Genomic DNA, 22,193 nt, shown 5'->3' with positions numbered 1-22,193 from the left:
GTGTTAAAGATGATGTCTTTGGGCGACAACAGACACACCGCGGAGGTACTGGCGGACTACTTGCAGCGACAAACAAAGTCATGGCTGGGCAGTCTACATCTTGAGGCAGGTAAGGTAGTCAGTGATAACGGCCATAATTTTGTGGCAGCAATAGCCCGTGCAAAACTCACACACATACCTTGCCTGACTCACACTTTGAACCTGGTGGTGCAGTGCTTCCTTAATAATTATCCGGAGTTATCATCCCTGCTCCATAAGGTGCGAAGACTGTGCTCGCACATCCGTCGCTCGGCCGTGCACTCCAGTCGTGTGCCGAAGCTGCAGCGATTGCTCCACCTCCCCAAGCATCGCCTAATCATAGACGTTGCAACAAGGTGGAACTCCAACCTGCACATGGTTGAGAGGCTGTGCAAACAGAGGCAGGCTGTAATGCATTTGTGGGAGGATACACGGGCAGGCAGTTTGAGGGACGACATGGAATTGTCGGGTGTGCAGTGGTCAAAGCTGAAAGACCTCTGTAAAGTCCTTCAGTGTTTTGAGGAATTTACACGGCTGGTAAGCGCAGATGACGCCATCATAAGCATGAGTATCCCACTTATGCGTCTGCTCATGCAAAGTTTGATGCACATTAAGGATTAGACGTCTGCAGCGGTGGAGGAGGAGGAGGTAAGCCTTGATGACAGTCAGCCATTATCTGGTCAGGGAACTGTCCTGGACGAGGTGGAGGAAGAAGAGGAGGATGAGGATGAGGGGGATGATTATTTTGGGCAGGAGGATGTTTCTCAGGGGGCATGTTTCTCATGTGCGTTTATGCCTTGCGGATCCTAAAAAGGGACCCCCGCATTGCCAAAAAATGATGAGGGATGACGACTACTGGCTGGCCAGCATCCTCGATCCATGCTACAAAGGCAAATTACACAACATCATGCCACAGGAGAACCTAGAGATAATATTGGCAAACAAAAAAGCAACTCTGGTAAACTGTTTGTTTGAGGCTTTCCCAGCACACAGCAGTGGTGCTGGTTCTCCCACGAGCCGTAATGGGCACAATGGAAGAGGTGTTCGTGGTGCACACAGCAGAAGTGGCGTTGGAGACAGGGGTTTAATGACCATGTTGTGGAATGATTTCTCAAGTACCGCTCACACGACTGCTAATACTGCATCGATTAAAAGGGACAGGAGGCAGCAGTTGTCAACTATGGTTGCAAACTACTTTTCCTCCCATAGCGATGTTCTCCCTCACAGGTCATTCCCCTTTGACTATTTGGCCTCTAAACTGGATGCCTAGCCTGAATTGGCACAATATGCCTTACAGGAGCTCGCTTGCCCTGCTGCTAGTGTGTTATCTGAATGGGTCTTCAGTGCTGCTGGATTAATCCTGACAGAAAAAAGGTCTGTCGACCCAAAATGTTGATGATCTAACCTTCATTAAGGTACTGTCACACTTAGCGATGTACCAGCGATCCCGACCAGCGATATGACGCGGTCAGGATCGCTGGTACATCACTAAGTGGTCGCTAGTGAGCTGCCACATAGGCAGATCTCACTAGCGACATCGCTGGGGACGGGGATCGCTACTTACCTGTCACACTAGGCGATCCTGCGTCCTCCTGCCCGGCTCCACGCGTCGCTCGCCTTCACAGCAGGAAGCGCCACAGGAAGCTGACGACGAGAAACAGTCCTGAACGTTCTCGCGCGATCAGCGATAACCAGCGGGGGAGCCGGTCGCTGGTAAGTATCAGACACAGAGATATCGCTAGCAATATCGCTATAACGTCACAAGTTATAGCGATATTGCTAGCGATATCTCTTAGTGTGACATGCCCTTTAAAATGAACCATGCATGGGTTTTAAAGGATTTTGTCGCACCTTCCCCTGATGACACATAGGTTACCAGAAAAGTGCCTATGTTTTTTCCTCTTCCTCGGACTTGCCCAATTACACCCTTTGCAGCAGCTGAATGTCCAGCCAACACATCTACATATGCCAATTTTTAAACCTCCCTAACTGGGCTGCCCACCCCTCCCCCAATGGCTGGGTTCAAGACCTGGCGCACCCGGGCAAGTGCCATTGCTCTGAATAGGTGGATGGGCCCACTGATGGCCGACGGCAATGGCACAGGGCCCCTCATAGTACAATACAGTGTCTCAGACGGTGGGAAGGCCCACTCGCCGTCAGACACACCAGCGTACTATGAGGGGCCCTGTGCCAGTACCATCGACCCCGATTGTGCCCCCCCTGCTTGGTCATGGCCACAGCTCTTGCAAGTTGCAATACTTACCTCTCCCTGCTCCACCGCTGTGTAGTCTGGGCAGTTAAATCCTTCACAGGGACGGCCACTAGAACTTTGGTGTATTGATCAATGATGGTTAAAATGTAGCTATGGCCTGTCCTGCTGGCCTCTACCTTCAGATGATCAATGGCTACCATTTGAAATGGACGTCAACATACAAGCGGATGCAGTGGTGGTTTATGATCACCTTTCACAGTTGTGATAGTCACAGACGTGTGACATTCCTGCCACCATATTTCAATGTCTCCTCTCATGCCAATCCAATAGAATCGCGTACGGCCTGTGGCTTCTGTCTTTTGCACTCCAAAATGACCAGACACATCATGATAGGCAGTGGGGACCATGGGTACATCTCTCCCTGCGATCACAATTTGATGGAGATGAGTAACGGTGATGTGATCCATGCTATTGCGATAAAGCAATCCTTTCTTCAGAAAGAACCTTTTTCGCTTTCTCCACAGACACAGTAATTGAGGGTCTGCATCGCCTCTGCAACATCTACTGGGACGTTTTCCAGTGATGAGTAATTCCAAAATTTCTGCTAACACTCGACTTTGTGTCTATACTTGTATCCATGTAGTTTCCAGTAGCGGAGATTCTTGACTGGCTTACTGAGATTGAAATATATACGAAGATTTAAAAGTACCACAACACTGTATACTGGTGTATGCCATGAATACCTTTCCCTTTTTCTACTTTTGTAATTCTGGTGTAATACATAGTGAGCCTGTGAGTGTCTGTGTCTGACTTCGGAAGTATAGACAGAAATTTAACCCTAGACTGGACACACCTGGTATGTGCTGATAAAGTACCTTGTTCCAAAAATTTGTATTAAGGTATCATCTGTAGGAAACCAACTGTGGGGGGGACCCTCTTCTTGCCGCAGACAAACACGAGACTGAGATAGAGTTTGTATTGAACAGGTCCGTTTTTAGTGCCCATCCTTCTGTTGACAACAGCAATTCACCACAGCCGGTTCACATTTCTCTGTACACAGGCCCCGCTACCTTCACTTCCTTTGTAACTATAATCGTGGCGTCCCCTGTGGCTCTTCCATTGTGGCTGGCCTAGGCCTAACCACCACAGCGCTGCACCAGTCTGAGCACACCGTCCGTATGATAGCCCCAGGCCGTCTTCGTCTGCGGCTACCGTCCTCTGGGCCACCCCCCAGTGACCGCTTCAACTGTCAGTCCTCTCTGGAGCCTTTCCACTGTCTCTATTTCCTCAGCAGAACTTCCTCTTTATTGTGCTCCCTTCGCTGACTGACTCTTCCAGAACCTTTCCTCAGCCTTTTATACTTCCATTTCTGGTAACTCCGCCCACCATCACCTAACAGTTTCTCTGACCAAAGGCAGTTATTCAGTCCCACTCCTACACTCTCCACTGCCCTCCAATGGGCAAGCTAAAACACTGCACCATTTCTCTTTATCTTAGCGGTTTCACACCTACACTGTGCTACACCTCTGCTTCTCACTAGAGGCTGGTTTGTCTGTCAGTCCACCTTCCCTACATCATCCATAGTGAGTGAGCGTGTGTGGGTTACGCCTTCTATTTATACGGTCAATTGGAGAAACATATTTTTCCACTATACTCGATACAGCTTGTATCTTGTTATACAGTACCTTTGTTCGACATTTAGCATTACGGTCAAATCCATACTGTGTAAGCGTCTGAGAGTGACTACGGGACTATTTATATGGAGATTTCAATTGTACCCTAAAAAATATATACTTGCTATCTTGTTATCCAGGACCTTTTTCCCAACATTTTTTATTATGGTCAAAACCAAACTGAGTGAGCATCTGAGGGTGACTACGGAAATATATACCGATATTTTCAATTTGGCCAACACTGTATACAGCAGAACGCTTCTGATACAGTAACCTTTTAAGCAATTTAGATTCTGGTGTAATCCATAATGAGCCTATAAACGTCTGTCTGTTACTCCGGCAATATATTTGTAACTTTAAGATTACCCCAACACTGTATACAGCTGTATGCTTGTGTTACATAACCTATTTACAGCTTTTTACAGATTCTTGTGTAATCCATACTGGGCCTGAAAGCGTTTGTGTCTGCCTCCTGAAATGTATACGGAGAATCAGAATGTTTACACTATACTTTATATACCTTGTATCTGGTGATACTGTACCCTTTTTCAATTTGTTATTTTATTGGGTAATCCATACTGAGCCTGTGAGCGTCTGTGTATGCCTCATGAAATATATGCGGAGATTTACTGTTATCCATAGACTGTATAGAGCTGTACGCTTCTGATACAGTACCATATATCTGCTGATATTTTGGGTCCATTTTCAAAAACATGAGGAAGTATGGTGGAAGAGGACGTGGATGTGGGCATGGAGGGCCACCTGGTACTGATGGTGGTGGTGCATCTGCTGGTAGTGCCAAAAACACAATAGCAGCTAAGGCAAGAGGTGTTGAGCCAGCATCATGGTGTAGCTCTGGAAGGCCTGTAAGGCTCCCTTTTCTGGGAGTAGGTAGACTGCTTTTAAAGCTGGAGTATCAGGAACTGTTTGTGGCTTACATTGCTGAATCAGCCTCCAGCTCTATCGCCTCCTCTTCTGAAGTTGTAAAAAATGCAAGCACTGAGTCATAACTGCAGGCTTCTGGTCAGGAGCAACCCCTTTCCTTGTGTCCTTCACCCACACCAAAAGTGAAGGATGTGGAAGCACACACCTCAGATTACTCCATGGAGCTCTTTTCACATACCATGCCTGGGTTAATTAAAAATAGGGCCCATCATGTACTGGAGCAATGTAAATGGGGCAGATCAGACACTGGAACAGCATCTAAGGGGCCCATTATACACTGAAGCATTACAAATGGGGCCCATTATACATGGAGCATAATTGGAGCCCATAAGACACTGGAGCATCATCCATGAGACCCATCATATACTGGAGCATTCCAGATTGGGGACATCAGACACTGGAGCAGCATTTACGGCGCCCATTTTACACTGGAGCATTAGAAATGGAGCCCATTATATATGGAGCATTATTGGAGCCCATCATACAATGGAGCATCATCAATGAGGCCCATCATGTACTGGAGCATTGTAAATTGGGCAGATCAGACACTGGAGCAGCATCTAAGGGGCCCATTATAGACTGGAGCATTACAAATGGGGCCTATTATACATGGAGCATAATTGGAGCTCATCATACACTGGAGCATCATCCATGAGGCCCATCATGTACTGGAGCATTGTAAATGGGGCAGATCAGACACTGGAGCAGCATCTAAGGGGCCCATTATACACTGGAGCATTAAAAATGGGGCCCATTATATATGGAGCATTATTAGGGCCCAAGATACACTGGAGCATCATCCATGAGGCCCATAATGTACTGGAGCATTGTAAATGGGGCAGATCAGACACTGGATCAGCATCTAAGGGGCACATTATACACTGGAGCGTTACAAATGGGGCCCATTGTATATGGAGCATTATTGGAGCCCATCATACACTGGAGCATCATCCATAAATCCATGAGGCCCATCATGTACTGGAGCAATGTAAATGGGGCAGATCAGACACTGGAGCAGCATCTAAGGGGCACATTATACACTGGAGCATTACAAATGGGGCCCATTATATATGGAGCATTATGTGGTGCTCATCAGATACTGTATGGAACATTATATGTGACTAATTATTTGGTATGGAGAAATATATGGCGCTCATTATTCTATATGGTGCACAATGTGGTGGCCATAACACTGTATGGAGTAATATATTTTCTTGTTTTTGAGCTATTGTACAATTTAAAATAGATCAGTCATGTCATGTAAGCAGTGAAGTATGTGTCATTGTACTATTCCTATATTTCTGTGGCGTATCGGAGCATCATGAGTTGTGGTATGTGTTAAAGGGGCGCACTGACACTCTTTGGCCCAGGGCACAAGAAAACCTGGCGCCAGCCCACCCCCCCCCACAACTTTAGCCAAATACCCAGTTTTCAATGCGTAACTATTATTAGGAAGTAAATTAAGGTTGACAAGCTTCAGTTCTAAGAATTGATGTTTTTGGCATTGAAATGGGCACTGTAGGTGTGCTTTCTGTCTTCCACTCCCTGCCAACTTTGCTTCCCCATTGACTTGCATTGGGTTTCGTGTTTCAGTCGGCCTCCGACTTTTCCCTATAGTAGGCCGATTTCGTTCGACCTGACTTTTGCGAAAGTCGGGTTTCATGAAACCCGACACTACCCGTAAAAAGGCAAAGTCGCTCATCTCTAGCTGCAACATTTAAAGGGACATTAAACCTAAAAGTCAATTTTCTCACCATGTGTTAGACAGTAAAATGCAATCTACTACCTCTTGTTATCAGCCATTTTCAATAGGGTCCCTTTAAGGAAGTCTAGAAGCTACTTCAAATTTGGGTTTCACCGGTAGGAGATGAAGAAATGCTCCAAGATGCCCTAACACCAATCTTTTGCAGCATTGACTTCTAATGGATGAATGGTTAGTGATATCATTCCTAGTAACATCCCTATTCATCTAAGGTAATTCAGATTTATTTAGAAAGAAAAAGAGGCCATATCTCGGGAACGGAGAAGCACAGAAACAGAAGAAAAACATTGCCGGATTCAGGAGAACAGCGGCATTTACACCAGGTAAAAAAAATTACATATTAATACCAATTGGGAGGTCCTCTTTATGGGTTAATATCTAACATTTCTGAAGATCTGTGGTGGTGAATAAAGGGAAAATCTAAATTTAAAAAATCTCCAGAGTGCTTGAGACCTTGAGGAATAAAAGTCAGTCTGTCACGTGAGCACTGTTTGTAGTCACCTGAGAGCTCCAAAATGGCCACCACAAACAGGCTTGGCACAAGATACTCCGTTTCCCAGATCCCAGGGGTTGCCATTGTCTTCACCCTTTAACCCTTGGGAAAACCAAAAGCAAAACACAAAACAAATATCCTGGAATAAAAAAGTAAAAAAATATATTGCAAAAATTGCATGAAGGTAGTAAGAATAGTAATAAGGGTATTTAGTTAACATAATTTTGATCAAAATAATGTAGAAGCCATCCCGCCACGTCACGGCAACCCTTGTGGGACAGTCCTAACTCTTGTATTTAAAACCTTTCCACTTGTCAAGTGACGTCTGGCCTATACTATTACTGGTGGTTCAGTCCCTCTGTCCTTGTTCACATTTACGTCACTTGACAAGTGGAAAGGTTTTAAATACAAGAGTTAGGACTGTCCCACAAGGGTTGCCGTGACGTGGCGGGATGGCTTCTACATTATTTTGATCAAAATTATGTTAACTAAATACCCTTATTATTACTATTCTTACTACCGTCATGCAATTTTTGCAATATATTTTTTTACTTTTTTATTCCAGGATATTTGTTTTGTGTTTTGCTTTTGGTTTTCTCTGTGTAAAGGTCATGTGTTCATATGCAATTACATTTTGCATGCACACTAATTTACTTTTTCTGCTCAGACCCAGTTTCTCATTTGTTTCATTGTGCATTCTGTGCATATAAGGGTGTGACCGCCCTGTTTCTGAGTTGGAAAATCCATCCTGTCTGGCCTATACTATTACTGGTGGTTCAGTCCCTCTGTCCTTGTTCACATTTACGTCACTTGACAAGTGGAAAGGTTTTAAATACAAGAATTAGGACTGTCCCACAAGGGTTGCCGTGACGTGGCGGGATGGCTTCTACATTATTTTGATCAAAATTCTGTTAACTAAATACCCTTATTATTACTATTCTTACTACCTTCATGCAATTTTTGCAATATATTTTTTTACTTTTTTATTCCAGGATATTTGTTTTGTGTTTTGCTTTTGGTTTTCTCTGTGTAAAGGTCATGTGTTCATATGCAATTACATTTTGCATGCACATTAATTTACTTTTTCTGCTCAGACCCAGTTTTTCACCCTTTAACCCTTGTACAGGGATCTGGACTTACAAATAGGTCCCTGCACTAGGGACACAGAGTCAGCTTCTGCTCGGTGGCGCAAGATGGCAAGAGATATAGTCAGATAGCCGGGTCAGATCCAGGAGGTCACGGCAGGGACAGGATCATAAAACAAGTGGGTAGTCAAAAATCAAGCCAAGGTCACAGAATGGGAATAACCAGGACAGAACACAGGATAACAGCATAGAGGTCTGAACCAGGGAAGCAGAACTAGTGACTGTCAGTGGGAACTGGCTCTTAGGGGTTTATATAGTAACAGTCCCACTCAGTATTGACATCGGATGGAAACCCAAATCAACAAGATTAATCTCATACCCTCTGGACTGATCAGAGCCACAAGTCCCAGAAATAATATAGGATAGATGCTGCCAAGTATTACCCGCCACAAGCGTGTGACACCGCCTAGTTGCTGAATCAGAGACCGGCACAGATGTTATACTGTGTGATAGAAAGTTACCTCTGGTGCGAATCATCATAGTCCCACAGACGTCACTAATGGAAGGACAGTCCTGTAAGCTCCCAGTACAAGGTGTGTCACTGAAGCCAGTGCACTGCATACACTGCAGGGAGTGACCTAGAAGACAAGAACATATGTCACATTAATGTATATGTATATCATTGAAGACATCTCTTTATCAAAAACGTATTTACTGACATTTAAATGCAATATAGAAGGACATTTTAAGTCCTTTTATGTCTTTAGATATGCCTTTGTATGGCGGTCAATAATGGGCAATTCGCTCTGTGACTGTGTAGACACGGGATAGGTGCCAGACTGTCAGAACAGGTACTGATTGCTTTGCACGCAGGGTTTATACAACCTTTTCTGCTCCCATTGGTTCCAGCAATCACGTGATCACCATGACCATGGTTCTAACTAAAGAGGGACAGTTGTCACTTCTCAGGTTCATTTTCCCCTATACTCATTAGACCATTTTCCTCCTGATATGATAACCAAGTGCAACAATAGAAGTGACAACCACAATTTTAGAGTTTTATAAAAAAAAAATAGAATTTATTAGAAAACGAAAATAAAAATATTTAACATTTCAGAAAAAAGGTGCTGGAATAGGAGGTACAAGTCAAGATAGTCATTTGGTAGCAGCTAGGGATAGACTGTTATTAATCTCTATTTTCATTGTAAATCTCATAGCAACCAAAAAATTAACAAAATCATCCAATAATTATTAAAGTGCTAGTGCCAATAATAAATATGGAGTAAAAATGCTAGTAGTGGTCAAAATAAATCTTAAATCTATCACTATTAGGAAAAATATACAATATAAAAATACAGTAGAAATAGTGCTATTTTAGTATCCAACCACTAGATGGCATTAAAATTCACAATTGATAGATACAACTAAAGTGATCATTCAGGATTATCCTCCTATAGACTCCACTGTATGTGACATCTTTGTTGCAATATCAGCATCATTTGTGTCTAAAAAGTCCACATGCAGAGAAGAATACCCAGGGTTGCTGCAGATTTTAAGCAATACAGCTGAAAAACATGGTATACCTGGAATTTGCCGCAATATAGAGATGTCCACGCACTTTTGTCCTCCTTGCCCCGACGCGTGTGTTTCACCCTGCTTCTTCTGGGGCGAAGCAAATTACAGGTATACCATGTTTTTCAGCTTTATTGAAATGGTTTATTGAGTATAGTCTTATATAAAGTGCAGTCCATGGGTTCTGGGCATTTTTTGAAAATTTACGGACAACGTGTGTTACTCATTTTCCCCTATAACTGGGGCTACATCCACAATTCTAGTAACAGAGGAAATAATAATAATAATATTAGTAAAAATAATAATAAAAAAATTGCAACTTGACAATTCAAGGGATAAGTGATACTTTAGCGATCAATGAAGGTCTGACAGCTGGGATTTCCACCGATCCTGAGCAGGGGACTCAGAAATGCTGGGAGAATCAATTACGGTAGTAGCTGCGCTTGTGCGTCACTGCTCAATTTGTTGTCTATGGGCCTGCAAAAGATAGCCACCTTTCTGTTCTTGAGTTTGGACACCACTTTAAGGCCGATAAAAATATTTTCTTTCCTTTGGGAGAGGGTGGGGTGGGATACATTTTGAAAAATAAAGTAAATATTGATAAAAAAAAGTAAACAAAAAAAAAAAAAATCAAAATCTATAGCATGAAATGATCTATGGTATGTTGTTTTACTTTTGGACATCACAGTAAAAATTTGAATGAAGGAGTATAAAAAGGTAATGAAAATAGTGAATAAACACGTGCCAATGATATAAAAAACAGCAATGTGATGACATTAACTGGGGAATTTACTGTGGCAAAGTAAGAGTCAAATAATTGTGGAAAAATCACAATTAGTGTTTTTCTTCGCTATCAACTTGGACGATCCATTTCTGAATCTGCTTTCTCTTCAACAGTAAATTTCACAGTCGCTGTGGGCGACGTCCACAAGAAGAGACTCAGGTGAGAGAACTGGAAAAACGAGTTAATGAAATGTGTTAGAGGATTGGATTTTTTTATGTTAGTTTGAAAAAATAAACATTTTTTGTAATTCTTCATCTATTTTAGCAATCTACATTTACTTCATGAAGGACAATACCGATGGAGCAGATAGTTTTTGAAATTTTCCTGCAGTCCTATGTAAAATTTCTAGTGATCCACTACGACTTTTTGATGAGTTGCACAAAACCATCAATAAAGTAGCAAAGTGGAAATGGTTTTGCATTCATTGCATGTGCAGCTGCATAGGGGCCCAATGAGGAAGACCTGTGGCAATACTCATCCACAGCTTGGGGTGGGGTGCAGAGTGTACATTATTGAGAAAAGAATTTTTTTGAATTTATCAAATGGCTGCAATGAAACAAAGAGTGAAAAATGTAAAGGGGTCTGAATACTTGTATGTGTTATATATGTTAGGGGTAAAATAAAAGTCAAATGAGGAAAAAAAGGACGGGTAAGGCCTGTTTCACATTTCCGTCATTAGTGGTCAGTTAAAATCCGCCAGAATGTGAAAAAACGGATCCGTTTCCGTTGTGGCCCCAATGGATGTCACCGGACCCGTTTTTTGGACGGATCCGCTGCAGTCGGCAAGTGGATGAAATTTAAAGGAACTGCGGGAGAGAGAAAGAGAGAGAGAGAGATTTTTTCTTTCTTCAAGCCGTTTCCCGAACGCTGTTGAGGGTTAAAATGCTTGGCAAAGGAAATCTAACGGGCATGCGCACTTAAAAATGACGGTCCGCCACTGCAAAAAAGTTTCATAGTCTGTCTCCTCCGCCCGGGAGACACTACAATTCAGGCGGATCTGTCAAAAAACGGATACAACGGACGACCATCAGTCAAAATCCACTGCTAATGCAAGTCTATGGGCGAAAAAAACGGATCCGTCAAAAAAGGGGCAGATTCGTTTTTTTCTGAAACTGGCGGATTTTGACTGATGTCAAAAAACTGAAATGTGAAACAGGCCTAAACGAAGAGGTGAGTTATATTTATATTTTTACTCCTATTTATCTCTATCTATCTATTATCTGTCTATTATCTATCTATCTATCTATCTATTTTTTCTATCTGTTATCTATCTATATATTATCTATCTATTATCTATCTATTATCTATATATGTATCTATCTGTTATCTATCTATCATCTATCTATATCTCTATTATCTATCTATCTATCATCCATCTAGCTATCTAGAAAAAAAGGCTGCGGCCATGGAGGAGCTTTATAATGTGAGTGCACATGTTCCTGAAATAAGATTACACACCTGTGAGAATTTTAATTTAAAATGCAATTAGCACTTTATGGCACTGTATTTCACTTTATTCTTGTTATATAGATACTTGAAAACCATGTGTGTACTGTATATGGAAAGTATCATGCATGGTGCAGCACTTAGCACTTTATGAATCATTTACATGAATAATGTATGATTTTATGCGAAATTGATTGATTAATGTTCATAGTATGTGCACCCTATAAGACTGTGTGTTTGTAACATGCAGAAATTGGCTGACAGCACTTCCAGGATCAAGGGATGCACGCTCTAAGCCCAGGGACCCAGTTGGACATCAGAAGTCACAAAAATGAAGAGGAGCAGTATCCAATCCGGGTGAAGAAACATGTGAAATTTATTGCGCCATGAGAATATACAACGTTTCGACCATCACATGGTCTTTTTCAAGCTTGAAAAAGACCATGTGATGGTCGAAACGTTGTATTGTCTCATGGCGCAATAAATTTCACATGTTTCTTCACCCGGATTGGATGCTGCTCCTCTTCATTTTTGTGTGTTTGTTAGAGTTGAGCGAAACAGGTCGAAAAAATTCAAAAGTCGCCGACTTTTGGCAAAGTCGGGTTTCATGAAACGAAACCTGACCCTAGGATGAGGTCGGCCACGAGGTCGGCGACTTACGCGCCAAAGTCGCGTTTCAAAAGTTTGTTTTGCGCTCTTTTTCAGCCAATAAGGATCCACGGACACTGTGGGCAACGTGATGACCTAGGCACGGGTCACCACCATCTTTCAGAAGGGCATGCAAGTGATTGGCTTGCTTTGGTGGGCGTCACAGGGGGTATAAAAGGGCGTGCACGCCGACCGCCATCTTACTTCTGCCGATCTTAGTATAGGGAGAGGTTGCTGCTGATTCTGTAGGGAGAGCGTTAGGCAGGGAAGAAGACAAAAGAACTGCTTCTGCTGCTGGCGATTTGGCCTGCACAACACACAAGTCACTGTGTGTGCAGTGCAAGGGGAGGCTATATTGTGGTGTATCAGTGGTGTTGGTTGTTGGGCTGCCTTCTAAGGCTTCCTGACACGCTGGCATTGCTGTTTACCCACTGCTCCGTAAACTGCTTTTTTAAAAGCAATCCAATCTCCCTTATCCTCTAGTCACTTTGGTCACAGCTGTGCCATCGAGCGTGTCACATAGCGGTCAGATATCAGTGGGCCTCACACAATCCACAAGTGTCCAGTGTCCAAAAGTGTATGCAGAGATTCAAAATCTCCATTATCCTCTCGTCACTTTGGTCACAGGCAGCTGTGCCATCGAGCGTGTCACATAGCGCTCAGATATCAGTGGGCCTCACACAATCCACAAGTGTCCAGTGTCCAAAAGTGTACGCAGAGATTCAAAATCTCCATTATCCTCTCGTCACTTTGGTCACAGGCAGCTGTGCCATCGAGCGTGTCACATAGCGCTCAGATATCAGTGGGCCTCACACAATCCACAAGTGTCCAGTGTCCAAAAGTGTACGCAGAGATTCAAAATCTCCATTATCCTCTCGTCACTTTGGTCACAGGCAGCTGTGCCATCGAGCGTGTCACATAGCGCTCAGATATCAGTGGGCCTCACACAATCCACAAGTGTCCAGTGTCCAAAAGTGTACGCAGAGATTCAAAATCTCCATTATCCTCTCGTCACTTTGGTCACAGGCAGCTGTGCCATCGAGCGTGTCACATAGCGCTCAGATATCAGTGGGCCTCACACAATCCACAAGTGTCCAGTGTCCAAAAGTGTACGCAGAGATTCAAAATCTCCATTATCCTCTCGTCACTTTGGTCACAGGCAGCTGTGCCATCGAGCGTGTCACATAGCGCTCAGATATCAGTGGGCCTCACACAATCCACAAGTGTCCAGTGTCCAAAAGTGTACGCAGAGATTCAAAATCTCCATTATCCTCTCGTCACTTTGGTCACAGGCAGCTGTGCCATCGAGCGTGTCACATAGCGCTCAGATATCAGTGGGCCTCACACAATCCACAAGTGTCCAGTGTCCAAAAGTGTACGCAGAGATTCAAAATCTCCATTATCCTCTCGTCACTTTGGTCACAGGCAGCTGTGCCATCGAGCGTGTCACATAGCGCTCAGATATCAGTGGGCCTCACACAATCCACAAGTGTCCAGTGTCCAAAAGTGTACGCAGAGATTCAAAATCTCCATTATCCTCTCGTCACTTTGGTCACAGGCAGCTGTGCCATCGAGCGTGTCACATAGCGCTCAGATATCAGTGGGCCTCACACAATCTACAAGTGTCCAGTGTCCAAAAGTGTACGCAGAGATTCAAAATCTCCATTATCCTCTCGTCACTTTGGTCACAGGCAGCTGTGCCATCGAGCGTGTCACATAGCGCTCAGATATCAGTGGGCCTCACACAATCCACAAGTGTCCAGTGTCCAAAAGTGTACGCAGAGATTCAAAATCTCCATTATCCTCTCGTCACTTTGGTCACAGGCAGCTGTGCCATCGAGCGTGTCACATAGCGCTCAGATATCAGTGGGCCTCACACAATCTACAAGTGTCCAGTGTCCAAAAGTGTACACAGAGATTCAAAATCTCCATTATCCTCTCGTCACTTTGGTCACAGGCAGCTGTGCCATCGAGCGTGTCACATAGCGCTCAGATATCAGTGGGCCTCACACAATCTACAAGTGTCCAGTGTCCAAAAGTGTACGCAGAGATTCAAAATCTCCATTATCCTCTCGTCACTTTGGTCACAGGCAGCTGTGCCATCGAGCGTGTCACATAGCGCTCAGATATCAGTGGGCCTCACACAATCCAAAAGTGTCCACTGTCCACAAGTGTGTGCAGAAATTCTAAATCTCCCCTGTCCTATAGACACCTTTTACCTTGTTTTACATTACTATATAGTTTGTTGTATTTTGTCTACATTTCTACCAAAAATGAGGAAGGCTGGTGGAAGAGGCCGTGGAATTGGGCGGGGGTTGGCAGCTGGTAATGATGGTGTTGGTGGTGGATCTGATGGTAGTGGCAAGAGCAAAATAGGACCGAATGCAGGAGGTGCTGACCCTGCGTCATCGTCTGGCTACATAAGGCCTCGAACGCTTAGTTTTCTAGGAGTTGGCAAACCGCTTTTAAAGGCAGAGCATCAGGAAAAAGTTTTGTCTTACATTGCTGACTCAGCCTCCAGCTCTATCGCCTCCTCTTCTTCAGTTGTAAAAAGTAAAAGCACTGAGTCGTCATTGGAGGCTCATGTTCATGAACCACACCTTTCCTTGTGTCCTTCACCCCAACCAAGATTGAAGGATGACGCAGGCCATACTACTGATTACTCCATGGAGCTGTTTTCACATACCATGCCTGGATTATCAAGTCAAATGGTGAATTACCCAGGCCAAGATGAATCTGACATGGAGTGCACTGATGCACAGCCGCTGATGGATGATTCTGCTGGTACATTCACTCAGAGCACTACATTGTCCTCGCAGTGTACAGAGCCAGATTTTGACCCTGATGAGACTCAGGTGCCCCTTCCCGCACACTATACCACCATACACGGTGACACAGAGAAAGGTGCACATGACATAGAAGAGGAGGTGATGGATGACCCAGTTGTTGACCCAGATTGGCATCCATTGGGGGAAGAGGGTGCTGCTTCCAATAGCTCAGATGAGGAGCATCCACAGCAGACATCGACATCGCAACAGCTGTTATCTGGCAGGCCCGGAGCACTCCAAAGACAGGTTCCAAACATCAAAAGAGTTGCTGGACAGCTTGTCCAGAGGGTCAAAAGATCACAGCGTGCTAGGCCGCAAAATGTCTGCCAAAGTAGGAAGAGTGCAGTGTGGCAGTTTTTTGAACAAAATCCTCATGATCAGGCCAAGGTTATCTGTAAGAAGTGCGCAAAGACCTTTAGCCGAGGGAAAAATCTGAAAAATTTGAATACCAGTTGCATGCTTAGACATTTAACCAGCATGCACTTGCAAGCGTGGACACAACACCAAACCTCAAGTGCCACATGTGCAACTGATCACAACGAAGGTAGTCAGCAACGCTACATTGTTTCCCCCACTGTAAGCACACCGGTTAGCACAGCAGCAAATGTTGAGGTGTCGTTGCAAGGCCACAGCAGTCAGGGAATCCCACTGTTATATCAACGAAAGACTGATTCTAGGCCATCAGAAAGAACACCAACTCCATCACCATCATCAACCCTCTCTCAGTCCGCCCTGTCCACCGCTACTTCCACCATATGCAGCTCTCAAGTCCAGCTCACCCTCCCAGACACTATGAGTAGGTCAAGAAAGTACTCAGTCTCTCATCCGCGTACACTGGGTTTGAACGCCCACATTGCCAAACTAATCTCGTTTGAGATGATGCCCTTTCGGTTGGTGGAAAGCACAGCTTTCCGCGAACTCATGGCCTATGCAGTACCACGCTATGACCTACCCAGTCGCCACTTCTTCTCTCGCAAAGCCATCCCAGCCCTCCACCATCATGTGAAAGACCGCATTGTCCATGCACTCAAGCAGTCAGTGAGCGGAAAGGTGCACCTCAAAACTGATGCATGGTCCAGTCGGCATGGCCAGGGCCGTTACGTGTCCATCACTGCGCACTGGGTTAATGTGGTGGATGCAGGGTCCACAGGGGACAGCGGTGGTGGGACAGTGCTGCCTAGCCCACGGTCTAGGAAACAGTTGGCTGTAGGCGTTCGACCCTCCTCCTCCTCCTCCTCCAGAAGCGACAGCTCGTACACAGAGCGCAGTCGTACGAGCACTCCATCTGCAGCTGCCACTGTTGCACACGATGTGTCCCCCTATCGAGCAGCTAGTGGAAAGCGTCAGCAGGCTGTGTTGCAGATGATGTGTTTGGGCAACAGACACACCGCCGAGGTGCTGGTCGAGTACTTGAAGCGACAAACTGAGTCATGGCTGGGCAGTGTACATCTTGAGGCAGGCAAGGTAGTTAGTGATAACGGCCGTAATTTTGTGGCAGCCATAGCCCTTTCAAAACTCAGCCACATACCTTGCTTGGCTCACACCTTGAACCTGGTGGTGCAGTGCTTCCTCAAAAATTATCCGGAGTTAACAGCCCTGCTCCAGAAGGTGCGAAGACTGTGCGCGCACATCCGCCGGTCGCCTGTACACTCCGTTCGTATGCAGAAGCTGCAGCGATTGCTCCACCTTCCCAACCACCACCTCATTATCGACATTGCAACAAGGTGGAACTCCACCCTGCACATGGTGGAGTGGCTGTGCGAGCAGACGCAGGCCATAATGCATTTGTGGGAGGATACACGGCCAGGCACTTTGAGAGCAGACATGGAGTTGACAGGCGTGCAGTGGTCGAAGCTGAAAGACCTTTGTAAAGTCCTTCAGTGTTTTGAGGAATGCATACGGCTGGTAAGCGCAGACGACGCCATCCTAAGCATGAGCATCCCACTTATGCGTCTGCTCATGAAACTTTGACGCACCTTAAGGAGCAGGCGTCTGCAGCCAATGTTGATGAGGAGGAAGAGGAGGAGGGAATCCTTGATGACATTCAGCCATTGTCTGCTCAGGGACCTCTCCTGGACTAGGTGGAGGAAGAAGAGGAGGAGGAGGAGGAGGATGATGGGGATGATTATTTAGGGGAGGAGGATGCATCTCGTGGGGCAAGTGAAAATGTTGGCGTGGCAAGGTCTGGTACAGGGTTTGTGCGTGACTGGAGGGATGTGGATTTGCCAGAAAGTGCTCCTCCACCCAGCACTCGCAGTGCATCATTGACACCGGGAACATTGGCCCACATGTCAGATTATGCCTTGCGGATCCTAAAAAGGGACCCCCGCATTGCCAAAATGATGAACGATGACGACTACTGGTTGGCCAGCATCCTGGATCCACGCTATAAAGGCAAATTACAAAACATCATGCCACAGGAGAACCTTGACCTAATATTGGCTAATAAACAAGCAACTCTGGTAAATCGGTTGCTTGAGGCATTCCCAGCACACAGCAGCGGTGATGGTTCTCACACGAGCCGTACGGGCCGGGGGCAGCTTGGCAGAGGTGTTCGTGGTGCACACAGCAGAAGTGGCGTTGGAGACAGGGGTTTCATGACAATGTTGTGGACTGATTTTTCAAATACCGCTCACACAACTGGTAATACTGCATCGATGGAAAGTGACAGGAGACAGCAGTTGTCAACTATGGTTACAAACTACTTTTCCTCCCATATCGATGTTCTCCCACACAGGTCATTCCCCTTTGACTATTGGGCCGCTAAACTGGACACCTGGCCTGAATTGGCCCAATATGCCTTACAGGAGCTCGCTTGCCCAGCTGCAAGTGTGCTATCGGAAAGAGTCTTCAGTGCAGCTGGATCAATCCTGACAGAAAAAAGGACCCGTCTGTCAACCCAAAATGTGGATGATCTAACCTTCATTAAAATGAACCACGCATGGGTTTCCAAGGATTTTGTCCCACCTTCCCCTGATGACACATAGGGTGACAGAAAAATGGCTTGCTTTGGTCCACCTCTTCCTGGTACTTCACCTATTTCGCCTTTTGCATCAGTTGAATGTCCAACATCAACATATGCCACTTTCTAAAACTCCCTAACTGTGCTGCCTCCCCCCCCATGGCCGGGGTCACCACCTAGCGCACGACACCGTGCGAGTGCCGTTGCCCTGGACAGGTGGGTAGGCCGACTCTTGGGCGCGGGCACTGGCACAGGGTCCCTCATAGTGCAATCAAGTGTCTCTGACGGTGGTGGTGCACACCCGCCGTCAGACACACCGCTGTACTAAGAGGGGCCCAGTGCCAGTACCGACGCCCACGAGTGGGCCCCCCTTGCTTGGCCAGGGCCCCAGCATTTGCAATCTTTACCTCTCCCTGCTCCTCCGCTGTGTAATCTGGGCCGTCAAATCCATACTGTGCCTGACACCGTCTGAGCCTGCCTCCTGATGTATAGACATATATTTTGAATGTGTACGCTATCCATACATGTTATCCGGGGATACGTTACCCCTTCTAAACTTTGTGCAATGACGTGCAATCCATACTGGGCCTAACACCGTCTGAGCCTGCCTCATGCTGTATAGACATATATTTTGAATGTGTACGCTATCCATACATGTTATCCGGGGATACGGTACCCCTTCTAACCTTTGTGCAATGACGTGCAATCCATACTGGGCCTAACACCGTCTGAGCCTGCCTCATGCTGTATAGACATATATTTTGAATGTGTACGCTATCCATACATGTTATCCAGGGATACGGTACCCTTTCTAACCTTTGTGCAATGACGTGCAATCCATACTGGGCCTAACACCGTCTGAGCCTGCCTCATGCTGTGTAGACATATATTTTGAATGTGTACGCTATCCATACATGTTATCCAGGGATACGGTACCATTTCTAACCTTTGTGCAATGACGTGCAATCCATACTGGGCCTAACACCGTCTGAGCCTGCCTCATGCTGTATAGACATATATTTTGAATGTGTACGCTATCCATACATGTTATCAGGGGATACGGTACCCCTTCTAACCTTTGTGCAATGACGTGCAATCCATACTGGGCCTAACACCGTCTGAGCCTGCCTCATGCTGTATAGACATATATTTTGAATGTGTACGCTATCCATACATGTTATCCAGGGATACGGTACCCTTTCTAACCTTTGTGCAATGATGTGCAATCCATACTGGGCCTAACACCATCTGAGCCTGCCTCATGCTGTATAGACATATATTTTGAATGTGTACGCTATCCATACATGTTATCTGGGGATACGGTACCCCTTCTAACCTTTGTGCAATGACGTGCAATCCATACTGGGCCTAACACCGTCTGAGCCTGCCTCATGCTGTATAGACATATATTTGGAATGTGTACGCTATCCATACATGTTATCCGGGGATACGGTACCCCTTCTAACCTTTGTGCAATGACGTGCAATCCATACTGGGCCTAACACCGTCTTAGCCTGCCTCATGCTGTATAGACATATATTTTGAATGTGTACGCTATCCATACATGTTATCCAGGGATACGGTACCCTTTCTAACCTTTGTGCAATCACGTGCAATCCATACTGGGCGTGAGAACGGCTGGCGAGCTGTTAAGCAAGGATTCCCTAGCGAGGAGACTTATTTGATTGTTTTCTATGTTGGGACAGCAATTTTTGGGGAGCACTATACTCTGGAGAATGATAGATGGGGCCCACCATACACTGGAACATTCCAAAGGTGGACATCAGACACTGGAGCAGCATTTACAGGGCCCATTATACACTAGAGCATTAGAAATGGGGCCCATTATGTTTGGAGCATTATTTGGGCCCATAAGACAGTGGAGCTTCATCCATGGGGACCAACATATACTGTAGCATTATGTGGAGCTCATCATATACTGTTTCAAACATTATATGGGACCAATGATTTTGTATGGAGAAATAGATGGGCCTCGTCATGAGATGTAAAAAGTGAGGTATTTTTCATTGTACTATACCGCTATTTCTCTGCCGTATCGGAGCATGATGAGTTGTGGTATGTGTTAAAGGGGCGCTCTTTTGCCCAGGGCACATGAAAACCTGGAGCCAGCCCTACCCCCCCACAACTTTAGCCAAATAACCCCCATTTTTCAGTGCGTAACTTGTATTATGAAGTTAATTAAGGTTGACCAGCTTAAGTAAGAAGAATTGATGCTTTTGGCATTCAAATGAGCACTGTAGGTGTGTTTCCTGTCCTCCACTCACTGCCGACTTTTATTCCCCATTGACTTACATTGGGTTTCGTGTTTCGGGACGACCCCGACTTTTCCCTATAATCGGACGATCTTGCTCAAAGTCGGGTTTCACGAAACGAAACGCGACCCTAAAAAAGCAAAAGTCGCTCAACTCTAGTGTTTGTAACAGTCTCATTGCTTCAGAGAGGATTGTCATATCTGAAACGTCGCCACGCCACTAGGCTATTAAACAGTTCACACCACTACTATTTTGGTGCTGCTTTTTTTTTATTATTATCTAAGGACATAAAGGTGTCTGGAGAAGCGTGCACTGCTCTAAGGTATTTTGTGCTGTTCCTATTTTTTACACATCTATCTATCTATCTATCTATCTATCTATCATCTATCTATCTATCATCTATCTATCTATCTATCTATTATATCTATCATCCATTATATAGTTTGTATCTATCTATCTATCTAGATAGAAAAGACAGACAGCAGCACAAACTTGATTAGATTTTGGGTGCAATACTTCCTGAGTAATGCGGTTGTCCAACGCAAAATATAAATCTAAAAAAAATCAGGCAGCACTCCAGTTACAGGAAAAATTGTGGGCTGTAATCCAGCACCAAGTGGTGCCCACAATTTTTCCTTGAACTGGAGTGCTGCCTGATTTTTATCTATCTATCTATCTATCTATCTATCTATCGATCTATATATCTATCATCTATCTATCTATCTATCTATCTATCTATCTCTATCTATCTATTTATCTATCTCTCTATCTCTCATCTATTATCTATCTATCTATTATCTATCTATCTATCTATCTATCTATCTATTATCTATCTATCTATTATCTATCTATCTATCTATCTATCTATCTTCAGCAGTGTACCCCTTTACCAAACACTCGGTGGCTAAATTGTGCTGTTAAAGTAAAGCGCTCACCGGAGGAGACAAAGACGGCCATAAGGAAGATGAGGGCGACTGTAGATCCCATGCTGTGGGTCGGCGATCAGCTCAGGAGCCACAATGTACTGTGATCGGCAGCGATATCCGTGTACTATAGATGAGCGTGTGTGACACCCTAGGGCGAGAGCAGATTACGCGAGCAGTTACCTTGGAGTGAGGTAAATGTGGAGGGAGCAGGTTTTTTAAGGTGTGTACCCACCAGGTATCTCTCTGTGTGTCACATTCCGCAGTCCTGTCACAGGATGATTAACTCTGTCCCTGCCGACTTTCACAAACCTGCTTATTTGCATTGTAAAAACTATTTTTTATCAGATTTAATTATAAACAGTCAACTCAAAGCAAAATTTTGCAATATTTGCATGTTCCTTGTGCTTGAACTAATCTCTATTTTCAAGAGCCCTGCTTGTTGTTATGGATACAACCCCTTCCACCATTTTTGTGTTTTCGTTCCCCCTCCCTTCTTCCCCCACCCATAATTTTTTTATTTTTCTGTCCATATAGCCGAGTTCTTGATATATGATGGCTTGTTTTTT

The 22,193-nt window shown here is 44.9% G+C and overlaps 1 protein-coding gene across 2 annotated transcripts in view; it reads right to left on the bottom strand.

Moving 5' to 3' along the window:
* LOC141084919 (phospholipase A2 inhibitor and Ly6/PLAUR domain-containing protein-like) overlaps positions 1-21,796 on the bottom strand; it is a 33,409-nt gene extending 11,613 nt beyond the window's left edge. Inside the window, exons 1-2 of one of the 2 annotated variants that reach the window (XM_073569865.1) lie at positions 21,637-21,796; positions 8,710-8,826 (exon numbers count right to left, since the gene is read on the bottom strand). In XM_073569865.1, the coding sequence (XP_073425966.1) occupies positions 8,710-8,826; positions 21,637-21,688 (169 nt within the window). In that variant the 5' untranslated portion in view covers positions 21,689-21,796. Of the gene's footprint in view, positions 1-8,709; positions 8,827-8,907; positions 9,027-21,636 lie in introns of those variants that run through there. The other variant, XM_073569866.1, reaches the window with a different exon arrangement.
* Between the last annotated feature and the right edge of the window lie 397 nt (positions 21,797-22,193).

Source organism: Dendrobates tinctorius, unplaced genomic scaffold (genome assembly GCF_039654945.1).
Source record: "Dendrobates tinctorius isolate UK_male_01 unplaced genomic scaffold, ASM3965494v1 ptg000028l, whole genome shotgun sequence".
Lineage (NCBI taxonomy): Eukaryota > Metazoa > Chordata > Amphibia > Anura > Dendrobatidae > Dendrobates > Dendrobates tinctorius.
The sequence above is the reverse complement of the archived record's forward strand: the minus strand, read 5'-3'. Positions and strand labels throughout refer to the sequence as shown.